This window comes from Juglans microcarpa x Juglans regia, chromosome 8D, assembly GCF_004785595.1.
Source record: "Juglans microcarpa x Juglans regia isolate MS1-56 chromosome 8D, Jm3101_v1.0, whole genome shotgun sequence".
Taxonomy (NCBI): domain Eukaryota; kingdom Viridiplantae; phylum Streptophyta; class Magnoliopsida; order Fagales; family Juglandaceae; genus Juglans; species Juglans microcarpa x Juglans regia.
This window is the reverse complement of record NC_054608.1, coordinates 4,862,981-4,884,241: the sequence shown is the minus strand read 5'-3', so window position 1 is coordinate 4,884,241 and position 21,261 is coordinate 4,862,981. Positions and strand designations below refer to the sequence as shown.

Sequence of the window (21,261 nt, the reverse complement as noted above, 5' to 3'; positions counted from 1 at the left end):
AATAGTTATATATTATCGATGAGTTATGTAAAAAATGTGTAATAGTTATGCCTACATCTTTAAAGGAAGAGGGAGGAATGATAAATATTTAGTAGGATGGGGAAGAGTGTCCTCCCCCTAAAGAGTTTGTACAAAACAGAGATACTTGAGTGTAGGGTGGTTGAACATCAATGTGTCTAAACAACCGCGATCAACAAGGCATGATTAGTGATTTTTCTTGCTTTTTATGTGTTTTTTTTCGTGTACTTATCACTAATCTTATACATTTTTTTTTTTTTTTTTGGTCTTCAAATCTACTATTGAATTATACCATTCAAATAATGGAAAAAAATAAATATTTTAGTTACAAATAAATTTTATAAAAATAAATTTATTAATTGACTTAATTTTATTAATACATTAAATTGTAAAATTATTTTTATTTTAAAAAAGATCTAACATACTACATTATAACACGTTAGTTTATTGATTTATTTTTATATTATTTTTTTTATAACTGTAACACTTTTCTTATATCACACATGCACAGTTATTTTATAATTCTTACAATTTTAATAAAGTATTTTTAGTTTTTTAAAAATTAAAAAAATAAATTAGATTTGTTTTTTACTGTTAAATAATTAAAGATTGCTTGGAGATGAAGTGAAAAAATGAGTTTTAATTATAGAATATTCCGGATTTCAAAAATTAATTATTTCTGAAGGGATTAATATCCCGATGTGATTGACTTTTTAATTTGTATTTTGTATGGCCATGTTCACTGCTTCTCGAATTTGAAGAATTTATGGAGAGGTGCCGTGGCAGTTTTTTATTAGAGGAATTACTGAATAAAAAAAGGAAATAACAAAACCAAAAGGAAAGCAAACTGACAACAAAACAAAAACAAAGGCATCGCGGTTGCCGGACCGAACATGGCAACCAAAGACAATAAAAGGAAAACAAAACCCACGCCCTTCTCTCTCTATATCTTCCTCTCGTTACACTCACCGCACTTTTGGGTTCTCTCTCTCTCTCTCTCTCTCTCGCCCCCTATATTTCTGTAGCAGCAGAGGCAGAGCCATTACCGGACTTTGTTATCTTCTTCTCACATACGATCAGGGTCTTTGTGACAGTTTTAGTTTTGCATAACACAATTTACAGCGCTCGGTTAACTGTCGTGATCTGCAGTTCATGGTACATCAACTGCCACTTGGTACGTTACGCTAACCCCTTGTTGGATTCGACACTGTCCCTTACCTCAAGAGAATATGTATTCATTAAATACCCATGATATTTGTATGCTTGGTTTTGAATTAATTTAAAGGTTTAAAAATCGGTTCTGGGTTCTGTAGTATCAGCTCTAGATCTGCAACAGTCTCTGCTGCCGAGAACGGCTCTTTGTTGAAGACCCCTGTTGTAAAACTCAGAGTGCTGTTGAGTTTTATAATCTAAAATGCAATTTAGGACTTGGGATTTCCAGTTTTACTGGAAAAGTTGGTAATTATCCTAAATTTTGGAGCTTTTGAAGCTTGTTTGACCCAAAAGGCTGTTTTCGATTCGGTTTTAGAGAAAACAGAAGACTCAGAAGTTGAGTTGTAGTGTACTTTTGGTATCACTATGCAGTCGCGGGTTGTGCCGTTAGAGGAAGGCGAGGAACCCACGCCTATAAACAGGACAAACCAATCTAAACCCTCAACGCTAAGGCCAATACGGGTACTTGTGCTGTTTCTGGTTCTGTGTATTGCCGTTTCTATCATTAGTATACACACAATTCGGTACTTTGGAATTAATAGTGTGGTAACAACGGCTAAGTCCACGTTCCGGCCGTGCTATGAGGAACCGAGAAGTTTGGAGCAATGGATTACGCCACCATCGAATTTAATGCATAACATGACTGATAAGGAACTGTTATGGAGGGCCTCTCTTGTGCCTCGGATAAAGAAGTATCCTTTCCAAAGAGTTCGTAAGATTGCATTCATGTTCTTGACCAAGGGGCCATTGCCACTAGCACCTATATGGGAGAGGTTTTTGAAGGGCCATGAAGGATTTTACTCAATATATGTTCACTCGCTGCCATCTTTCCAGGCCAATTTCCCACCTTCATCAGTTTTTTATAGGAGACAGATCCCTAGCCAGGTATCAGTATTTATGTTAAACTTCCTTTTTACGAGGTTACGTAGTTAAATTCTGCATTCGGTACCAGATTCTTGCATATTTGTTTCCATTTAATTTTTTTATAGAATGATTTTGTTTGGCTGCACCATTTTTGGTTTGATCTATCATCAATTTCTTCACTGAAGCGGTGGCTGAATATAGGATTCTGGTTTAGAGATTTTCAGCAAATTTTTTAATTGTCTCTGTAAGACTTGCTTGTATAGACCCAAAGTTGATGCAAAAATGACTCTTGAATATAACGCGTAATTGAAAGAAAAAGGTAAAAAGGAAAAGGAAGAATTAAAAAAAATCTTATTACAAACTGGACCCGAATTAATTTCAAAAGAGATGCTGACAAAACATGATAATAAGATTTAGGCTGTGTTTGTTTCGGGGTAAAATGAGGAAAACCGAAAAAAAAAAAAAAACATTTGAAACTATTTTCAAAGTGAACCACTCTGTTTTCATTATTTGGTAAAGATCTCCGGTTGTTTGGCTGACCAGGAAATCATTTGCATCTCACCACTGCTGTCCATAAAAATCTACCCTATACAAACATAATATTCTCTCAACAATTTGTCATGTCCCCAAAAATCATTATTTTGTTCCTGATTGAACTCTAGAACCTAGAGTTGGAGAGAGATAGACACAAAGCATGGGTCCGTCCTTCAACATTTTTTGAGTTAGTGTTGCCTTGGGAGATCCACACAAGCAATAAAAGCTGTAGGACCCACACAATCCTTGGCCCGCAGGAGTTCTAGACGATCCTAATCCCTCCTCCATCTTTGTATTAGGACCATAATTTATGTCCATTAAATTTTTTTCTCCAATTTATTCCATATTCGACTCCACATTTATCTAGATTTTCTTCTCATGATAGTTCTTCTATCTTGGGTCTAAAAAGGGCTCACGTCTCCTTAAGAAGGGTTTAGCCATTTTCTGCTTTAGAAGCTTTATTTCTTGTTGACCATGTAGTCCATTTTCCATTAATCAGCATTTTCTGACCCTACCAAACGCTGAAAAATACGGAAACTTTTCTGCAAAGCAGTTTCCATTTAAAAAAACAGCCTAAGAACGCATGATTGGATAAATGAATTGATAGAAAAGTATGATGGATTAGGCATTTGATCAAAGATTGAGGTCCTAGTAAGTTGCTCTGTACAGAACTGAGATAGGGAATATCTGTATTTGTGAGAATTAGAGCGAATGTTGACTTACCCCAAGTATCAGTTTCCCATCACATTATCATAAAGAGCTATGATTGTTGCTGAAAGATTCCGTATAAAGGAGCTCCATTGTTAAATGCTTCAAGGAAACCAGACACTGTTTTTTTTAATTAGTAAATAATAGCTTTATTAAATATATATAGCCTAGTACATGGGACATATCCAAGAGCAACAACTATGCATGAGTATTGAAAAATACAAGGAAATGATGTACGTTCATGCCATTAAAGTCTATTACAATTGACCAATCAAATAAAGTATTAAGAAAAAATGTTCTAAATCCGTCCATTGTTCATTCACGATCCTCAAAACTCTGACCATTCCTCTCCATACATATGCACCACCATAAACAGTTCGAAACCATCTTCCACATAGTTGCTATTTGAGAGTTGTTGTGAAAAAAAATATGATAGAAAAGTAAAGCGGAATAAGAAATCAATCACACGACACAAAGATTTACATGGTTCAGCAACGTGCCTACATCCACGGAGCTGCAGAGGATTTTATTCTCTTGAAGAATGTCAAAGTACACTATGGGGCAAAATTACAATACTCAGAACCAGTCATATTGTTCAATAATAAACATATATATAAGGTTACACAGAGGAAACCCTAATTTTTCAATTATCGCATTATTCGCTCGAGCAAGGTGTCGAGCGAATTCTTTGTTTGATGTTCGCTTCAGCGACTTGTGGAGCGAACGCCTAGCGAACTCTTTGTTTGAGCTTTGCTCGAGCGACCTGTCGCATGAACGTCAAGCGAACTCTCCATCTGAGCTTCGCTCGAGCGACTTGTTGCACGAACGTCAAACAAAATTTTTGTCTGGCATTTCTCTAGTCACAAACTGGGTCAAAAAATCTTCCATCAGCCCAAGCCTCATTGAAACTCCATCAAAAGAAAAGACATGACGAATCCTTGTCAGGTCGGTCATCTAATCGGGTCATCACAAGAATAAATCAAGCTCCACAAACCTAAAAAGAGTTACCACGGATGCCTTGCTAGCTGGCCAGGAAATCACCTACCCTTCGTGGTGTCGCCCAATGGAGCCCCACTCTAGCAAAGATATCATTCCACAAGCTCATGGCTACATCACAAAGCAATAATAGGACTCCCTGCATTTCTTACACATATAACACCAATCCAACATAATGATTCGGTGTTTCCTTAGGCTGCTTAAAGTGAGAATATTCCCTAATGAAGCTGTCCATACAAAGAAAGAAGCTTTTATGGGGGCCTTAGTCTTCCATAGGTTCTTCCATGGGAATGGACTTGTAGAATGTGTCATAAAGGACTTCTAGTATGACTGTACAGTGAATCTCCCCTTTGTGGACAGAGACCACAAGATCTAATTAGCTCCTTCATTCAGTCTACAATTATACAAGGTTGAAGAAATATGTAAATGTGTCAATTTCCCAATCTTGGGCAGCTCTAAGGAAGATAGCATTCCATTGAGGAGAGCCACTAGATAGATCCATGAGCTCTGCTACTGTGCTCTATTTATTCTAATTCTCACAAATAGAGATAGTCCCAATCTCAGTTATGTATAGAGCAACATTCCATGGAGAAGAGCCACTAGGAAGATCCATTAGCTCAATCTATTCTACGTCAATGGAATTTATTAGTATCACATCCTTATCATAAAACTGATTGAGACAAGGACCAGGCCCAAGTGGATCCTACCTTATAGAACACGTTACACAGAAAAGACTAAGGGCAAGTTTGAACACTTGTAGTATCTCAGAATTTTGTAAATAGTAGTGAATTTGTTGAGTGGAAATGTTTTATTAGGTTTGGGAAAGGAGAAAAAAAAGGTTGAATAAAAATATTAAAAAGTTGTTTGAATATAATTTTTTAATATAATTTTTATTTTGAAGTTTGTAAAAGTTGTATTGATTTTTGTGTTTGAATAATTGTTTAGATGAAAAAGTTAAAAATTTGAAAGTTTGAAGTTGAAAAGTGTTTTGTTTGAGTGATGTGTGAGAATGAGATTATGAGAAGTTTTGAGAATTCTCGTAGTGTTCAAACATGCCCTAAGCCTTCACTGGGTCTTAAACACATGCTAGAAGAACATCATTGTAAGATCTCATTTTTAGATAAGACTTTCTTAGAGCTCCATTAATTCAATTGCATACCACTGAGGGTAGTGATTTTACATTTGGGAAATGGATTGTAGATGTGGGATAGCAGGAGTATCGCAATTTTTTATTGGGTATTGTTAGAACTTCACTCTAATTGTTATTGCTGGCTACTGGATTGAGGCCTTTCCAAGTCACTGTATTGAGTGTCTCTCCATGCAATTTGAGCTAACTGCTAAGAAGGCTTGATGTTTTTACCAATCTTTCCTAGAAATCCTTATGATCCCAATTTTCAGGTGAAATTATATGTCCTGGTTTGTTTTCTCAATAATATATAGCGCTCTGCTCTGAGAAAGAATGAAGTTTAGCCATATGAGGGTGTAGGAATATGGGTTTATAGCTTTTCTGCAAGTTTCGATACTTGCATTACCTGAGTCGTGTTTGCTTCTGAAGAACAAAACAAGATCACACCTCTTCTAGGATTATATTAGAATGTAGCTTTGTATATGTGAGCTGGATGTATATGACGTTGACTAATGGTTATGAAATTTTCCATTGTTAAGGAAAACAAGTTATGTTGTGATCACACGCATGCGGCGTGCCAACACAAATATTATTGAGCTTGCTTTGTAGGGTACCTATGAATGAATGCTATGCTGTGCCCGTGCTGCAGTAGACAGTCCACGACATAGTTAAGGAGTGGTAGTTTGATGGTCGTGTTCAGCTATAGATGCTGCTTGTCCTTGTAAGCTGCTATGGGAAGCACTTTAACAATTGACAAATCCCTATATCAAGCAGCAGTTAGATACTGCTTAGAGGCAACTGGCTGCAAGGGCAATGGTGTAGCAAGTGAATGGTAACCGTACTGTCATTATTGAATGGGGTAGGCAGGTAGCAATTTGACGTCCCACTTCAATGGAGAGCACCAGTTCCAACACCATAAGTTGGAGGCTTAATTCTACTATTATTTACTTTATTGGTCTCAACAATTTCCAACAGGCTCTTGAATGCTTATCTTCGTCTTAAGTGGTCATCAAACATTTTTGTCCAGCTCATTCCTTCATTGGAATTAGGAGTTAATGAGTTTGTTATTTTTCATCTGCAGGTCTCTGAGTGGGGAAGGATGAGTATGTGTGATGCTGAGAGAAGACTCCTTGCTAATGCTTTGCTTGATATCTCCAACGAATGGTTCATTCTCCTGTCTGAATCATGCATTCCTGTCTATAATTTCAGTGTCATCTACCGCTATGTAATGAAATCCAGATATAGCTACATGGGTGCGTTTGATGATCATGGGCCATTTGGGAGAGGGCGGTATAATCTGAACATGGCACCTGAGGTACATATTAACCAGTGGCGTAAAGGATCTCAATGGTTCGAAGTTAACCGGAATCTTGCCATCAATATTGTGGAAGATACCATATTTTACCCCAAATTCGAACAATTTTGCAGACCAGCATGTTACGTAGATGAGCATTATTTCCCCACCATGCTAACCATCCGAGCAGGGAATCTATTAGCAAATAGAAGCATCACTTGGGTGGATTGGTCGAGGGGTGGTGCTCACCCAGCTACATTTGGACGATCGGATATCACAAAGGAGTTCTTCAAGAGAATTTTAGAAGGTCACAACTGCACATACAATCATGGAACCTCTTCAATTTGTTTCCTATTTGCAAGAAAATTTGCTCCAAGTACCTTGCAACCTCTATTACAATTATTACCAAAGCTTTTGGCCTTCTGACAACAAAATCCACAAGGAATGCCTAATCTTGAAGTGAATAATGGATTAGATCCGAAAACGTTCTCCAACAGAGACTGCAAGAATAAATTCTGTGTCATACATGTTGAATAGTATCATAAATTTGAACTTTATTTGTAATGATATGTTTTCTTTTTCTCCTTCATCCATTGAGCTCTTTAGCAATGCCACAGTGTAGAACAATTTTAGATGTACAAAGACTAGCATTTAGCACAATATATACATTTTTGTATGGTTATACTTTGTTTTTGTGTGTTTTGATATTACCAGAGATCTTCTAGTCTCTACTGTACATAGCTTCAAGTCCAAGTTCTTTCAGCAGTCCAAACAAATGTGGTGTTCTAATTCTGCACTCAAGCGGAGCCCGACTTCCCAAAGAAGAGAAATGAAAAGTGTACTCATTTTGTCATCTCAGTCAAAAGTCATTTTCGAACCCACAAAGTCTTGAATTCATAGTTATTCCAGACGAATCGTGATCTTTTAGATGTTTTAAAATGATACAGATTGTTTACCATTGAACTTCAAACAATGAATCAAAAAGAAATCTACCTGATTTTACAAAAATAAATTTCCAAAGTCAGATTGTATTAAAGATTTAATTGAAGTATTATCAGTTAAGTCTAACTGGTTTTCTGTTTTTACTAGTTAGTTACTTTACTTCGGTTACCTTGATTTTACCTTTATAGTCTTTAGACTTTTACACGTATAAAAACAAAGTCCTCTTTTAACTTCAGAACATACTGAATACAAAATAAAAATTCTCTTCTTAGTTTAAGGTTTTACATCATCTTTCTCTAATTTGCAACATGGTATCAGAGTGGAAACTCTAGGGGGGTTCTGTCTCTTTCTTCGCTGTGATGGCTGTTGCGATGCCAAACTCAAATTCTGTTCAAATGCATGGTGATGATTGATCAACGAATCCTTATCATTTACAGAATAGAGATTCGACTAGTTTATGTTGGTTTCTCAAATCCTCACGGGGGATAATTACAACACATGGTGTAGGTCTATGCAAATTGCTTTGAAGGCCAAGAACAATCTAGGGTTTATCAATGGAGTCATAAATCAACCAGTTGATTCTGATCCTTTGTATGAAGCATGGGAAAGGTGTAACAAACTTGATACTATCTTGGATCTTGAATTTAGTATCGAAGGACATTGCAGGGACGATTGTATAGGCAACAACTGCAAAAGAAATATGAGAAAAGTTAAAGAATCAGTTTTCTCAAGGAAATGGGCCATGAATTTTCCAATTGCAAAAGGATCTTGCTTCACTGTCACAAGATCAGTTGTCAGTAAGTGTTTACTATAGAAAATTTAAATGCTTATGGGATGAACTTCTTAACTACAATCAAATTCCTACTTATACGTGTGGAGCATTGAAATCTTGTAGTGGTGGTGCTATAAAGATTTTTTTGGAATATCAACATAGACAGCACGTTATTCAATTTCTTATAGGGTTGAATGAAAAATTTTCCCATATTAGAGGACAGATTTTGCTCATGGATCCACTGCCACTGATTACCAAAGTATTTTCTCTAGTAATTCAAGAAGAAAAGCAACAAGAAGTTGGATCTGTACGTACTTCTATAGTTGAAACTGCAGCATTCTTGAGTAAAAAAAAGAAAAGAGAATCCAAGACAGAATTTTGGGAGGCAGCAAGGAAGAAAAGAAAATTGATGTGTACTCATTATGCCATGACCAACCTTACGGTTGATAAATGTTACAAGATCCATGGATACCCTCCAAACTATAGGTAACAAAAAGGAAAATTCTCCGCAACCAATCAAGTCATGGCTCAACCTGCGAGTACTCCTTTTAATTCCAAAAATTCACTGTCTCTCTCTCAAGAAGAATGTCATCAATTACTTGCTTTAATCCACAGTAAACAATTATCCAATGGTAATCATCAAGTAGCAACTGTCTCTTCCATTCCAAACCTGTTATCTTCTTTACCAGGTATATATTCATCACATATATGTCTTTCTAACCTTGCTTCTAGTGATAGCATGCCAAATAATTCAATTCAAAACACTTGGATCATGGATACAGGTGCCACAAACCATATAATACATTCTATTGATTTTTTCACAAGCATTACTCAGAAACTAAATTCGTCTATAAAACTTCCAAATGGTGAAAGTGTTCCAATCACGCATCTTGAAAGTGTTCAAATATCTTATCACTTAATTCTAAGAGATGTGTTGTATGTGCCATCTTTCTCATACAATCATATTTTTGTTAGCAAATTAACTAGGGGTGGCAATACGTAACACGACCTGTTAGACCAATACGAATACGACACGAAAATAGCGGGTTTGGATTTAGTCTTAACGGATTCCAATCAAAACGGGTTGACCCGTTAAGACACGATTGCTTAATGGGTTGATAACGAGTCAATCCATTATGGTCAGTTAAGAAAGTTAAAGTTACAATTATACTCTTATACCTAAAAGTAAAATTGTTGGGATTTTAATTTCAATATTTTTATTGTTTGGATTGTAATTTTGGACTTGCAGTTAGTTTTATATTTTTATAGATATTGTAATTTTAACATTTATATAAAATTATGCTAAACTTAATCAGGTCAAATGGATTAAGTCTGGGTTTGTTCAACCCATTTACGTAAACGGGTTGAAACGGGTCAGCTTGGGTTGTGTTAATCTATTTCATAGTATTCACTAACAGATCAAAACGGGTCATATCCTATCAATCTGTTATGTTAATGGGTCGTGTTAGAGTTTGAGATTTTGACACAATAAGTTTAACGGGTCATGTTCAAGTTGACCCATATAGTATAATATACATGCATTGACACGACATGAACACCACCCGTTAACACAATTTGACACCCATAAAATTAACCTCTAATTAGTTTGTTGTTTTATTTTCATTTCTAATGACTGCTACATTCAGTGCCTTACCCCATGGAGGATGATTGGGAATGGTAGAAGAATTGCTGGTCTATATCTACGGCAACAACCATAAACTAATGTTGTTGACAATTTTTCTAGCTTGCCAAACATCAACTCGATGATAGACTCAAAATTTCATATTTGGCATTGTAGACTTAGCCATCCATCTTTAGCTAGGTTACTAGTTCTTTCTAAGTCAATTTCAGATGTTACTTTTCTAAATAAAGATGTACATATGAACCATTTTTATGTATATCCCTTAGCAAAACAAAAAAGATTTTCATTTCCTACTTATAATGCTACCTCTCCTTTCCATTTACTGCATTGTGATATGGGGCCCTTTCTCAATTCCTACTCATTAGGGGTGGGCAGCGGGGCCCCGCCCCGGATATAACCCGCCCCGCCCCGCGGATATTATTATATATATAATTATAATTATATATAATTATATTATATATTATACGTTATTTACATATATTTAAAAAAAAAAAAAAAAAAAACCCAGGTATGAAACGACGTCGTTTCATGCCTGGGTTTAAAATTAAAACCGAAACCCTTGGTCCCTTACGCAGCCCCCCTACTTCGCATCTCAGTTCTCACCTCTCACTCTCGCTCGCAGCGGCGCAGCCTCGCTCTCGCCTCTCTCTCTCTCTGAGTTACTTCTCGCAGCCGTGAGCCGCCGCCCGGTCCATCCGGTTCCTCTCTCTTCATCTCCGAAGGTAAGCCGTAAGAAACCCAAATTTTTAAATCAATTTTTTTTTTTATTTACATATTTAATGGAGATTGGAGGAAGGATGGGGTTTATCGGAGATGGAGGATGGGATTTTGTGAATTGTGTGCTGTGGAGTTTAGATTGTGCATGTGGTTTGATCTTTGAAATTTTGAATGTGACCCGTGAATTGTGTGCTGTGATTTTTTTTTTTTTTTTTTTTGCATTATATAATGTGTGTAAATCACTGAATTTCAATATTATTGTGTCTAGGGCTCCAATCCGAAACCCTAAATTAATTTAGGGATTTTAATCTTTGAAACCCCTAAATTAATTTAGGGGTTTTAATCTTTGAAACCCCTAAATTAATTTAGGGTTTCGAAATTCCCTAAATAGCCCAATCCGAAACCCTAAATTAATTTAGGGGTTTTAATCTTTGAAACCCCTAAATTAATTTAGGGGTTTCAAAGATTAAAACCCCTAAATTAATTTAGGGTTTCGAAATTCCCTAAATAGCCCAATCCGAAACCCTAAATTAATTTAGGGGTTTTAATCTTTGAAACCCCTAAATTAATTTAGGGTTTCGAAATACCCTAAAGAGCCCAATCCGAAACCCTAAATTAATTTAGGGGTTTTAATCTTTGAAACCCCTAAATTAATTTAGGGGTTTAATCTTTAAAATTGCTATGCATTAGGGGTTTAAAAAATTAATTTAGGGGTTTAAAAACAGAATTTGATGTTCCCTACCAAATTGAACAAAAAAAAGAAAAAAGAATGCACTAGGGTATTTCGAAATTCAATATAATGAATTAAGATGAAATATATATATATATATATATATATGAAATTATGAATGTCAAGTGGTACTTTTTTTTATTCTACTTTTTTTTTTTTATGTTCATTATAATTTATATAGTTGCTATGCTTATGCCTTATAGTCTTTCAAGTTATAAATATATATATATATATATATATATATATATAAATAACTAAAACCACTATAAGTCTTTTTATAACTTGAATAATTAATGTGTCTTTTTAATGCCTAAAATTTATGACTTTAAATTTTTTACAATTGTTTGATGAATTATATGGTCTAATTTTTTATTCTAATTTTTTTATGTTCATTATATATTTGCTATGTTTTCTATAATTTCAGATTTGTTGTTTGCTTGAGTTATGGATATGCCAGCAGATTCTAGTGCGAGCTCTCCTTTCCAGGCCGAGGGCACCCCTACCCCTACCCCTACACCTACACCTACCCCTCCTAGTCAAACCCCTACCCCTAGCCCTACGGCACATTGCCCCGCCCCCAAGCCCAACAAGAAACCTGCTTCAATAGTTTGGAGTCATTTCACCAAACTAGAGGGTGGTGACTCAAGTAACCCCCAAGCCAAGTGTAACTATTGTGGAAAAATTTATAGATGTCACTATAGGAAACATGGCACCTCACAATTAAAGGTGCACTTAGAAGAGCAATGCAAAAAAAGTCCAATATTAAGATCATTACAAGACAAAAGCCAATCTAGGCTAGAAATTGGACTTAAAAAAATGGCGGATGAGACTAGTGGGGGTGCAACTTTGAAGGGGTATACTAAGTATGATCCCGATGAGTGTAGAAGACACCTAGCTCGTATGGTCATAATGGACGAGCTACCTTTTCAAATTGTTGATGGGAAAGGGTTCCAAGCGTATTCTCGCTACTTGGAACCAAGGTTTAACATTCCTTCTCGCCACACGGTGGCAAAGGATGTAAAAAAACATTATTACATTGAAAAGGAGAAGTTGAGGGGTCAATTGGCGGATCAATTTGTTTGTCTCACCACTGACACTTGGACATCGATCCAAAATTTTAATTATATGTCTTTGACTGTGCATTTTATTGATTGTCATTGGACATTGCAAAAGAAAATTATAAAATTTTGTAAAATCACCGATCATAAGGGTGAGACAATTGGAAAGGCCTTGGAGGCCGCAATAAAGGAGTGGGGGTTGACCCGAGTGGTTACAGTCACAGTCGATAATGCCTCATCTAACGATGTTGCATTGGGACATCTAAGTTGGTGGAAGGTGAATGCCGTGAAGTATCCCATCCTTGGAGAGATAGCCCGCACACTTTTGGCCATCCCTGTTAGCACAGTAGCCTCAGAGTCAACCTTTAGCACGGGAGGACGTGTATTAGATTCATTTCGGAGTTCATTAGCTCCTGCCACTGTGGAGGCTTTGATTTGCACGCAGAATTGGATCAAGGGAACTCCAATTCATGTTCCGGATGTTCTTGAGTATGAGAAGGCCGACGTCGAGGAGGATAGTGATGATCAGTTTGGATCTGGTATTTATTTTAATTTCATTTTATAATTTCTTATTTTAATTTATTTATTTTCATTTAATTGGTATTCATTAATTTGATTTCAAATTTAATACTTATAGTGATACATGAGACGACGTCTACGGCTACCTCCGATGCAGTATGACTTTGTATTGGACCCACCATTGTCATGGTTTGCACAATTTCTTCCATAATTTTTTTTTGCATTTAAAATTTTGTTTCATCTTTATAACTTTTTAATTCTAATTTGTTTTATTTTTAACTTATTAATATTTCAGGTTTTATAACTTATTGACTTTTATGATCTTGATTTTCAGTCTCACAGCAATCGACATAACTCACCACTCATTGAACTCACCGCTACGGCTCCACCCCAAAATCAAATTAATTGAAAAATTATGATTTTATTCATTTAACATTAATTGTAATGTTGCTACAATAGTTAATTGTATAATTTGTAATATTTATTTCTTTTAGAGGAGTTTGTAATAGTGTAATAGTTTATTAGTTCTCTTAATTTGTATAATTGTGAACAAAATATTTTAGCATAGTGCCTTACTGCCTTAGTGATAATTACTACTTAATTAGTTAATAACGTAATAGTTCAATGTATGATTCTATATATCCCTTATATATATATTTTTTTTTTCTGTTTTTAAATATATATACTTTTTAATCTAAATAATGGGCTCAAATGGCCCAAAAACGAATTTTGGTCCCAAAGTGGCCTAAAAACCGATTCTGGGCCAATTAGGGCCCAGAAAAATGTACTGGGCCGAAGGCCCAGTATGGGGCAGGGGGTGCGGACGGGTGGGGGTCCACCCCGCACCCCGGCCCAACGGACGGGGGACCCCGCCCCCGCCATGCGAGGGCGGGGTCCGGGGAGAAATTCCCCACCCCCGCATATGCGGGGGCGGGGGGCGGGGGAGGGGTGGCCCCGCCCCGTAGGGGGCGGGTATCACCCCTACTACTCATGATGAATTTAGATATTTCCTTACTATAGTTGATGATCATTCTTGATCAACATGGGTGTATTTGATGGTCTAAATCAAATGTGAGGAACATATTCATCTCCTTTTACATTTTAGTTTTACACAATTCCAAACAAAAATTCAATATTTAAGAACTGATAATAGTCTAAAATTTAACATGCTAGATTTTTTCTTCAAAAGGTATTATTCATAAAAAAATCTTGTGTGGAAACGCCACAACAAAATGCAAACACCAACATCTCCAATGGTATGTTTTGTAACATATCTCCAACATCTCTACCTATAACACATCTCCTGAAGGTATCTTTTGTAAGCAATCAAGTACTCCTTAAACATTTATGATTTTGTATCTTACTCAAAATTTTCATCCTCTCATCATGTCTTCAGTGTATCCATCTCATATAGAACTTGAATTTTGCCATCAAGTTGTTCATCATCCTCATTGGAGAGAAGCTATGCGTCTTGAACTAACTGCTCTAGAATCAAATCACACCTGGAAACTTATTGAATTTCCACCCAATAAAGTCCCTATAGGTTGTAAGTGGGTTTATAAAATCAAATATAATGTTGATGGTTCGATTAAGAGATACAAGGTAAGGCTAGTAACAAAAGGGTATAATCAAAAGGAGAGTCTTCATTTTTTTTAAACATTTTCTCCTGTTGCTAAAATGGTGACAATAGGGTGTCATTTGTCACTAGCTGCAGTACATGGTTATCATCTTATTCATCTTGATGTCAACAATGCATTTCTATATGGAGACTTAGATGAGGATGTTTACATGTAGTTACCACCAGGGTATTTTCGAAAGGGGGACACTCGAGTGCGTAAATTGCAGAAGTCACTCTATGGCCTAAAACAGGCCTCTAAATAATGGAGTTCAAAATTTACAACAGCTTTACTTCAACTTGTTTTTCAACAGTCCAAGTCAGATTATTCCTTATTCACAAGGCAAGAAGGAACTGTATTTGTTGCTTTATTAGTATATGTAGATGATATACTTTTAGCTAGTAGTGACATGGCAACTGTGGAATCAATTAAAACTGCTCTCAATGATCAATTTAAATTGAAGGATCTTGAACCTGTCAAGTATTTCTTGGATATGTAGATTGCTAGAACAAAAAGAGGCATTTCTATATGTCAAAGAAAATATGCTTTAGAAATATTAGATGGTGCTAGTTTACTTGGTTCTAAATTAGTAAACTTTTCGATGGATACTCACTGTAAACTCAACAAGGAAGATGGGGAATTACTTGAAGATAGCACAAGTTACAGAAGACTTATTGGCAGATTATTGTATCTTACAAACACATGACCAGACATCACTTTTATGTGCATCATCTAAGTTGGTTTCTTGATCAACCTAGAGTACCACACATGCAAGCTACTTTGAGATTTTTGAAGTACATCAAAAAGGCTCTCGGATAAGGAATTTTTTTAGCATCCTCTTCCATTCATATAAAGGAATTTGCGGACTCAGATTGAGCTAGCTGCCCTGACATAAGAAGACAAGTTTCTAGTTTCTATGTGTTTATTAGAGATTCACTTGTGTCTTGAAAATCAAAGAAGCAGAAAACTGTATCCAGGTCATCTGTTGAAGTTGAGTACATGTCCATGGCATGTGGAGTGTGTGAAATCACATGGATTCTTTCTCTACTTTCAGACTTTCATCAACCACATTCCAAGTCTTCATTACTGTGTACTGTGTTAAACAAGTTGCATTACATATTGCTGCCAATTCTGTATTTCATGAAAGAACAAAGCACATTAAATTGGATCGTCACATCATAAGGGAGAAAATACAAGCTTGAATTATTCCAACTCTACATGTGTCTTCAGCCCATCAGGTTCCAATATTCTAACAAAACCATTGGGATCTAGTTCTTTCTTTTCTCTTTTGTCTAAGATGAATGTGCATATACACATCATCTTGAGGGGGATTATTAGAGATTTAATTGGAGTATTTTCAATTAAGTCTAACTGATTTTCTGTTTTTACCAGTTAGTTACTTTATTTCGGTTACCTTGATTTTACCTTTATAGCCTTTAGTCTTTTACATGTATAAAAACAGAGTTCTATTGTAACTTCAGAACACATTGAATACAGAATAAAAATTCTCTTCTCAGTCGAAGGTTTTACATCATCTTTCTCTAATTTGCAACAGATTGTAAAATTACTAAAACAGAAAAGTTGTAAATATGACAAAATATCCATCACTGAATTTAAAAGCAAAAATCCGTATTTAGACCCCAAGTAACATGTACTAATCTCGATCATAGTATTGCCAAATGCATTAAAGTTAAAATTTTAGAAAGCAAATAAAACAAATAACAAATAAATGTTAGAGAAATGATAGTTATAGTCGTGAGTGTACAAATATCATGCAATCAATTTGAAAAAAGTGGATAAATACAGGACTCACAAGAAAAATTAATTAATTTATTAATAGTAGATCTTACTCTTTTTTAAAATGACTGTATAACGCTTGCATACTTTACAACTGTATGTATTATTATTATAAATGTTATAGATTTAATTAGTACCAACAAGTAGATAAATGAAACATAATCAAACTCTTTTTTTTTTTTTTTTTTTTTTTTTTATACAAAACAAACTCATCTCAAACAAAGTATTAATTAGTTGTGTTTGGATATTAAAATGAGTTGAGTTGAGATGATAAAATATTATTAGAATATTATTTTTTAATAGTATTATTATTTTGAGATTTGAAAAAGTTAAATTATTTATTATATTTTATATTAAAATTTGAAAAAATTATAACAATGAATTAAAATGAGTTAAGATGAATTGATGATCTAAACGAAGATAAATTGAAAGACAGCACTGTTTTGGGTGGAGGGACTCAAGCTCTGCAATGAATGCTCATATACATTATGAACTTTTGTACTTCGTAAAACAAAATGAATGGCACATTTGACATATGTGTAAAATTGTTCCACCACATCATTATTGGCAGTCCTGGTGACTCCCCAGCGCATTGATTGAGAGATATTTGCTGGTCAGTCACTTCAATGACAGCCACAGCATACCTTCTTAGGGCAGCCCAATATCATTCAGGCAATAAATTTTAGGACAAGAAATTTTTGTACTACAAGCCGTGTGGACTAAGCTGACTTGTTCTTTCCTTTCATTTTTGTTAATATATATATATATATATATATATATATAAACTCAAAAAAGTAAGACTAGATACCATCTTTAATTGTATGTCTCGCACGTTTTGAATAGATTTGTTATGATTTGAAGCGATACGTGAGATTATAAATTTATTTTTATTTTAAAATAAAAGTAACATATTATATAGACTCATATTAATTTGTAGAATTATTTTTATAAAATTTTTTTATAATTATCACATTTTAAAAAAAATAATATCTATTATTAAAAAATTATTATTTTTGTATGAATCTTACATTTATCTATTTTTTTCAAAATAAATATATTGAGCTCTGTTTGGATTGAAAGATGAGATACGATATTTTTTAATGAGTTGAATAAAATATTATTAGAATATTATTTTTTAATATTATTATTATTTTAAAATTTAAAAAAATTAAATCTTTTATTATATTTTGTGTAGTAATTTAAAAAAATTATAATAAAAAAAAGATGAAATAAATTAAAATCAATTTTTAATTCAAACCGGCCTAATACTTATTTAATTGACTCGTAAATATCTAGTTCAAATATTGTGGACCCTAATATCCAGAAGAGAGACCATCATTCACGACAAGTCCATTATGGTAATTTCATTTATCTTTCCTATAGACTGAAATAAAATGGACCCCATTATACAGATGCCAGCTGTCTGCCATAACCAATACCACATAGAGAGAAGAGAAGCCAAGCGAAAGAATCAGGAACCCTCAATAACCAGCTCCGAATCCCACACGCACACCTGTCGTATCTTTTTCTCTCAATTTAAAAAAACCTCTCCATTCCCACCATCCACTTGTCCCTTTCTGACTCGCTACCTTCCGCATTACAGGCTGGTCTTCGTGGTCCCCACCTTTTTTCTTTCCAGCCAACGGAAACCCCTACCATGCGCTGTGTAGCCGTTTTTCTCCTCCTTTTCTTAACAACCCCACCTTCCACGAAAGCACCACACCAGCCCTGTTCCCGTTAATACAACGCGCTCTGGAAACGTGTTCGTTCGTACGCGAGTATTAAAACATGCGCGTCAGGGGCTCCCTACTCCCACCCGCATCCTGTTGGCAGATACGGCGCCGTTTGTTCAAAGTTTAAAAACATGTTCACGGCTTGGAAAATTCGAAAGAACGGGGGGCCACAAGAAATACAGCTGTCACGGCCCTAATCGCCAGCCTGTGGCTCGTTGCCCTAACCTCCTACGTTTCTATTCCTATATAAATACTCTCCACAATTATTCTTTCTCACACACAACTGCAACAAACCCTTCTTCATCGGACTCTCTCTTTCATTCATTCAAAGATCCAGAGGAAGAGAGGTATTCTAACCAATGGCGGCTATCTCCAAGGCTTCGTTGTTGATGACTCTCATGGCCGTTATTCTCGCATTGGTCGGTACCGCTCAAGCCCAAACAGCTGAAGCCCCAGCGCCAAGCCCCACCTCCGCTGCCCTCTCCACCTCCCCGTCCTTGGGGTGGGCTTTACTCTGCTCCGTCGTGGCTCTTGTCTTCGGATCTGCGCGCAGGGTCTAAGAGTCTCTCTCTCTCTCGAGGCACGTCATTCTCTTTGTGGATTGTTTCACGGCGTGGATGGATGGAGCGTATAAGGGTGGATTGGGATTTTATGCTTTAGAGTTTGTTGTTCTACTTTTTTAGGGATGAGAATGGTTCGTAGTGGTGAGTTTTTTGACGAGTAATGCAGTAAACGATACATATATAATGCGTTATGGGTTTTGTTGTGGTTTGAGAAATTATGACTATTATTATTATTATTATTATTATTATTATTATTCTTGTCAGTAAATAATTGATTTTTCTTATACAGATCTGCCTTTCTATCTCCATGAATCTTGATCTTGAATGCGAACATGCATTTGTATCTTTTTCTTTTTCTCTTCTTATCTTAAAATATATTCCAGAGAAAAAAAGCACGAGAATGGTGCTACAATGCTAAATGCGTGCGCACTAACATTGTTGGCAAGCGAAGCAAATCCCATGCTGCTTACTTGCTAGACACGTTGAAACAGTCACATGGTTTTCCACTGGAAAGTCATACGAGTTTGTCTCTTTACAGAGGGCCAGAGGGGGAAAGAAAGTGGAATACTTTAATGTCAAAAAGTAATTATTAATAATATATTTCAAGCAATTAATTACCTTGAGGCTTTAAATCGTTGAGCATTTTAGAGACATGGAGATCCGATTGAGCCTCTTTCTGACCGTCAGAAAAGAAATACCTCAAGATTGGTGGTGGGTACAGGAGAATAACGCGTTGGGGGCACTTTCACGTGGTTGGACTGCGATTCTTTTGGAGATTGGAATCATTGAGTAGAACCTAAGTTATTTTCTTCAATAATCTTTTTTTTGAAGGTATTTTCTTCAATAATTGGTTACGCTGTTAAGAGTTGGTACATTAGTCATCTTCAAGAATTATTTAGGGAAGACTTTTGATGATTGATTTAAATTGGTCCATATGTTAGTGTGTGATTCTTCCTTCTCTTTATTTTTTCAAGAAAACTTTATTTAGGCTAGTTGGTTACTCAAAACTAAATTATCTCTATCTATCTTATCTCATGTAATTATTACAATTTTTTTAAACTTCTACACAAAATATAATAAATATTCAATTTTTTCAAATGTCAAAACAAAAATTATATTAAAAATTATATTATAACAATATTTTATTTAATTTTTAACAAAATAAATTATCTCATCTAAACTGCATAACCAAATGATACCTTAATCTTGTGATTGATCCCAACGTAATTACTTCGTAAGTGGGATTTCGAGCTCTTGACTTATGCCTTGTGAGGTGTTTTATTGAGATATGATGCCAAATTGAGTATAAAAAGATGGTGAATGAGATTTCATATCCAATGTCACAAATTTTTAAAGTTTATAATAATTTTAAAAAACTTCAATTGGGAATATTATTAATTCATTTTGGAGTATAAGTTAGTATGCCATTTGAGCTTTCATTAGGTCATTGCATAATGACATCAAACCCAATTTCCAATTAGGGATTGTTTGGATTTAAAGTTAATCTCAACTTATCTAATCATTACATATTAAAAGGTTGATCAACAAAGAGGTTCTCTCTCTAAACCCTCTCCCTTCTCTCTAAACTCCTCCAAACTTCAGAATCGACTCGAGGGGTGGGAGCTTAAGGCCAAATAAAGGGAGAATTGCCGATCGTGACTTTTCAACACCCAATAGCCAACACGCGTCCCACCAAGAGGTTGCCTAGCCGCTGATCTACATGACCACCAAATGCGTCTCCAACCAGAGTGGAGTGTAGCCCGCATGCACGGGACGAAAAATTCAGAGCTCGTCGGAGTGTGGCCCTCACGCGCCACCAAGGAGCTCTCTGCCGCTGCAACACGCAGCTGCTCCCGAACCGGCGACTCTAGATCTCTCAAGATCGATCGTCGGTTTTCCCTCCTATAGCCTTTTGTGCATTGTTTTTCCCTTTTTACAGTGTTTTTACAATGTAATTTATTGTATGTCCTGTCTTTATTTTCAAGAAAATAAAAACTCAAAAACGTTGTGCCTTCGGACTTAGGTCCGGAGGGTGTTGTCCCCCATCCGTTTAGGTGGTGATGATGGGGTTGGTTTCTCCATACTCCGATTAGTCGAGGGTATTGTCCCCCATCCGTTTAGGTGGTGATGATGGGGTTGGTTTCTCCATACTCCGATTAGTCGGGTATAGAGTTTTGTTACTTAGTTACTGCAAATTCTGTCATGGACAGAGTTGTGCTATCTCTTAGACTTCGATTTTTAGAGATTTACCTTCTGGACTAAACCATGTCAATCACGAAAGGGTACTGGAAAATTACTAACGTTTGTAATTGGCTTGTTGTTTAAGTTAACTTTGTATGTCCTCCTTTAATAAATGGAATGAGATCCGTTATTATAAAAATTAAAAAAAAAACTTATCTATTCATTATAATTTTTCTAAA

At 35.6% G+C, this 21,261-nt stretch overlaps 1 protein-coding gene across 1 annotated transcript; it reads left to right on the top strand.

The window, feature by feature from the left end:
- Positions 1-863: 863 nt before the first annotated feature.
- Positions 864-7,434, top strand: LOC121243391 (glycosyltransferase BC10-like). The gene is made up of 3 exons (XM_041141507.1): positions 864-1,192; positions 1,332-2,115; positions 6,540-7,434. The coding sequence occupies exons 2-3, from the start codon at positions 1,597-1,599 to the stop codon at positions 7,176-7,178; spliced, it is 1,158 nt and encodes a 385-aa protein (XP_040997441.1). The 5' UTR covers positions 864-1,192; positions 1,332-1,596; the 3' UTR covers positions 7,179-7,434.
- Positions 7,435-21,261: the final 13,827 nt, after the last annotated feature.

Coding starts and splice junctions, on each gene's coding strand:
- LOC121243391 (XM_041141507.1), top strand. CDS start 1,597: ATGCAGTCGCGGGTTGTGCCGTTAGAGGAAGGCGAGGAACCCACGCCT. Junction 2,116..6,539: donor GGAGACAGATCCCTAGCCAG/GTATCAGTATTT, acceptor TTTCATCTGCAG/GTCTCTGAGTGGGGAAGGAT.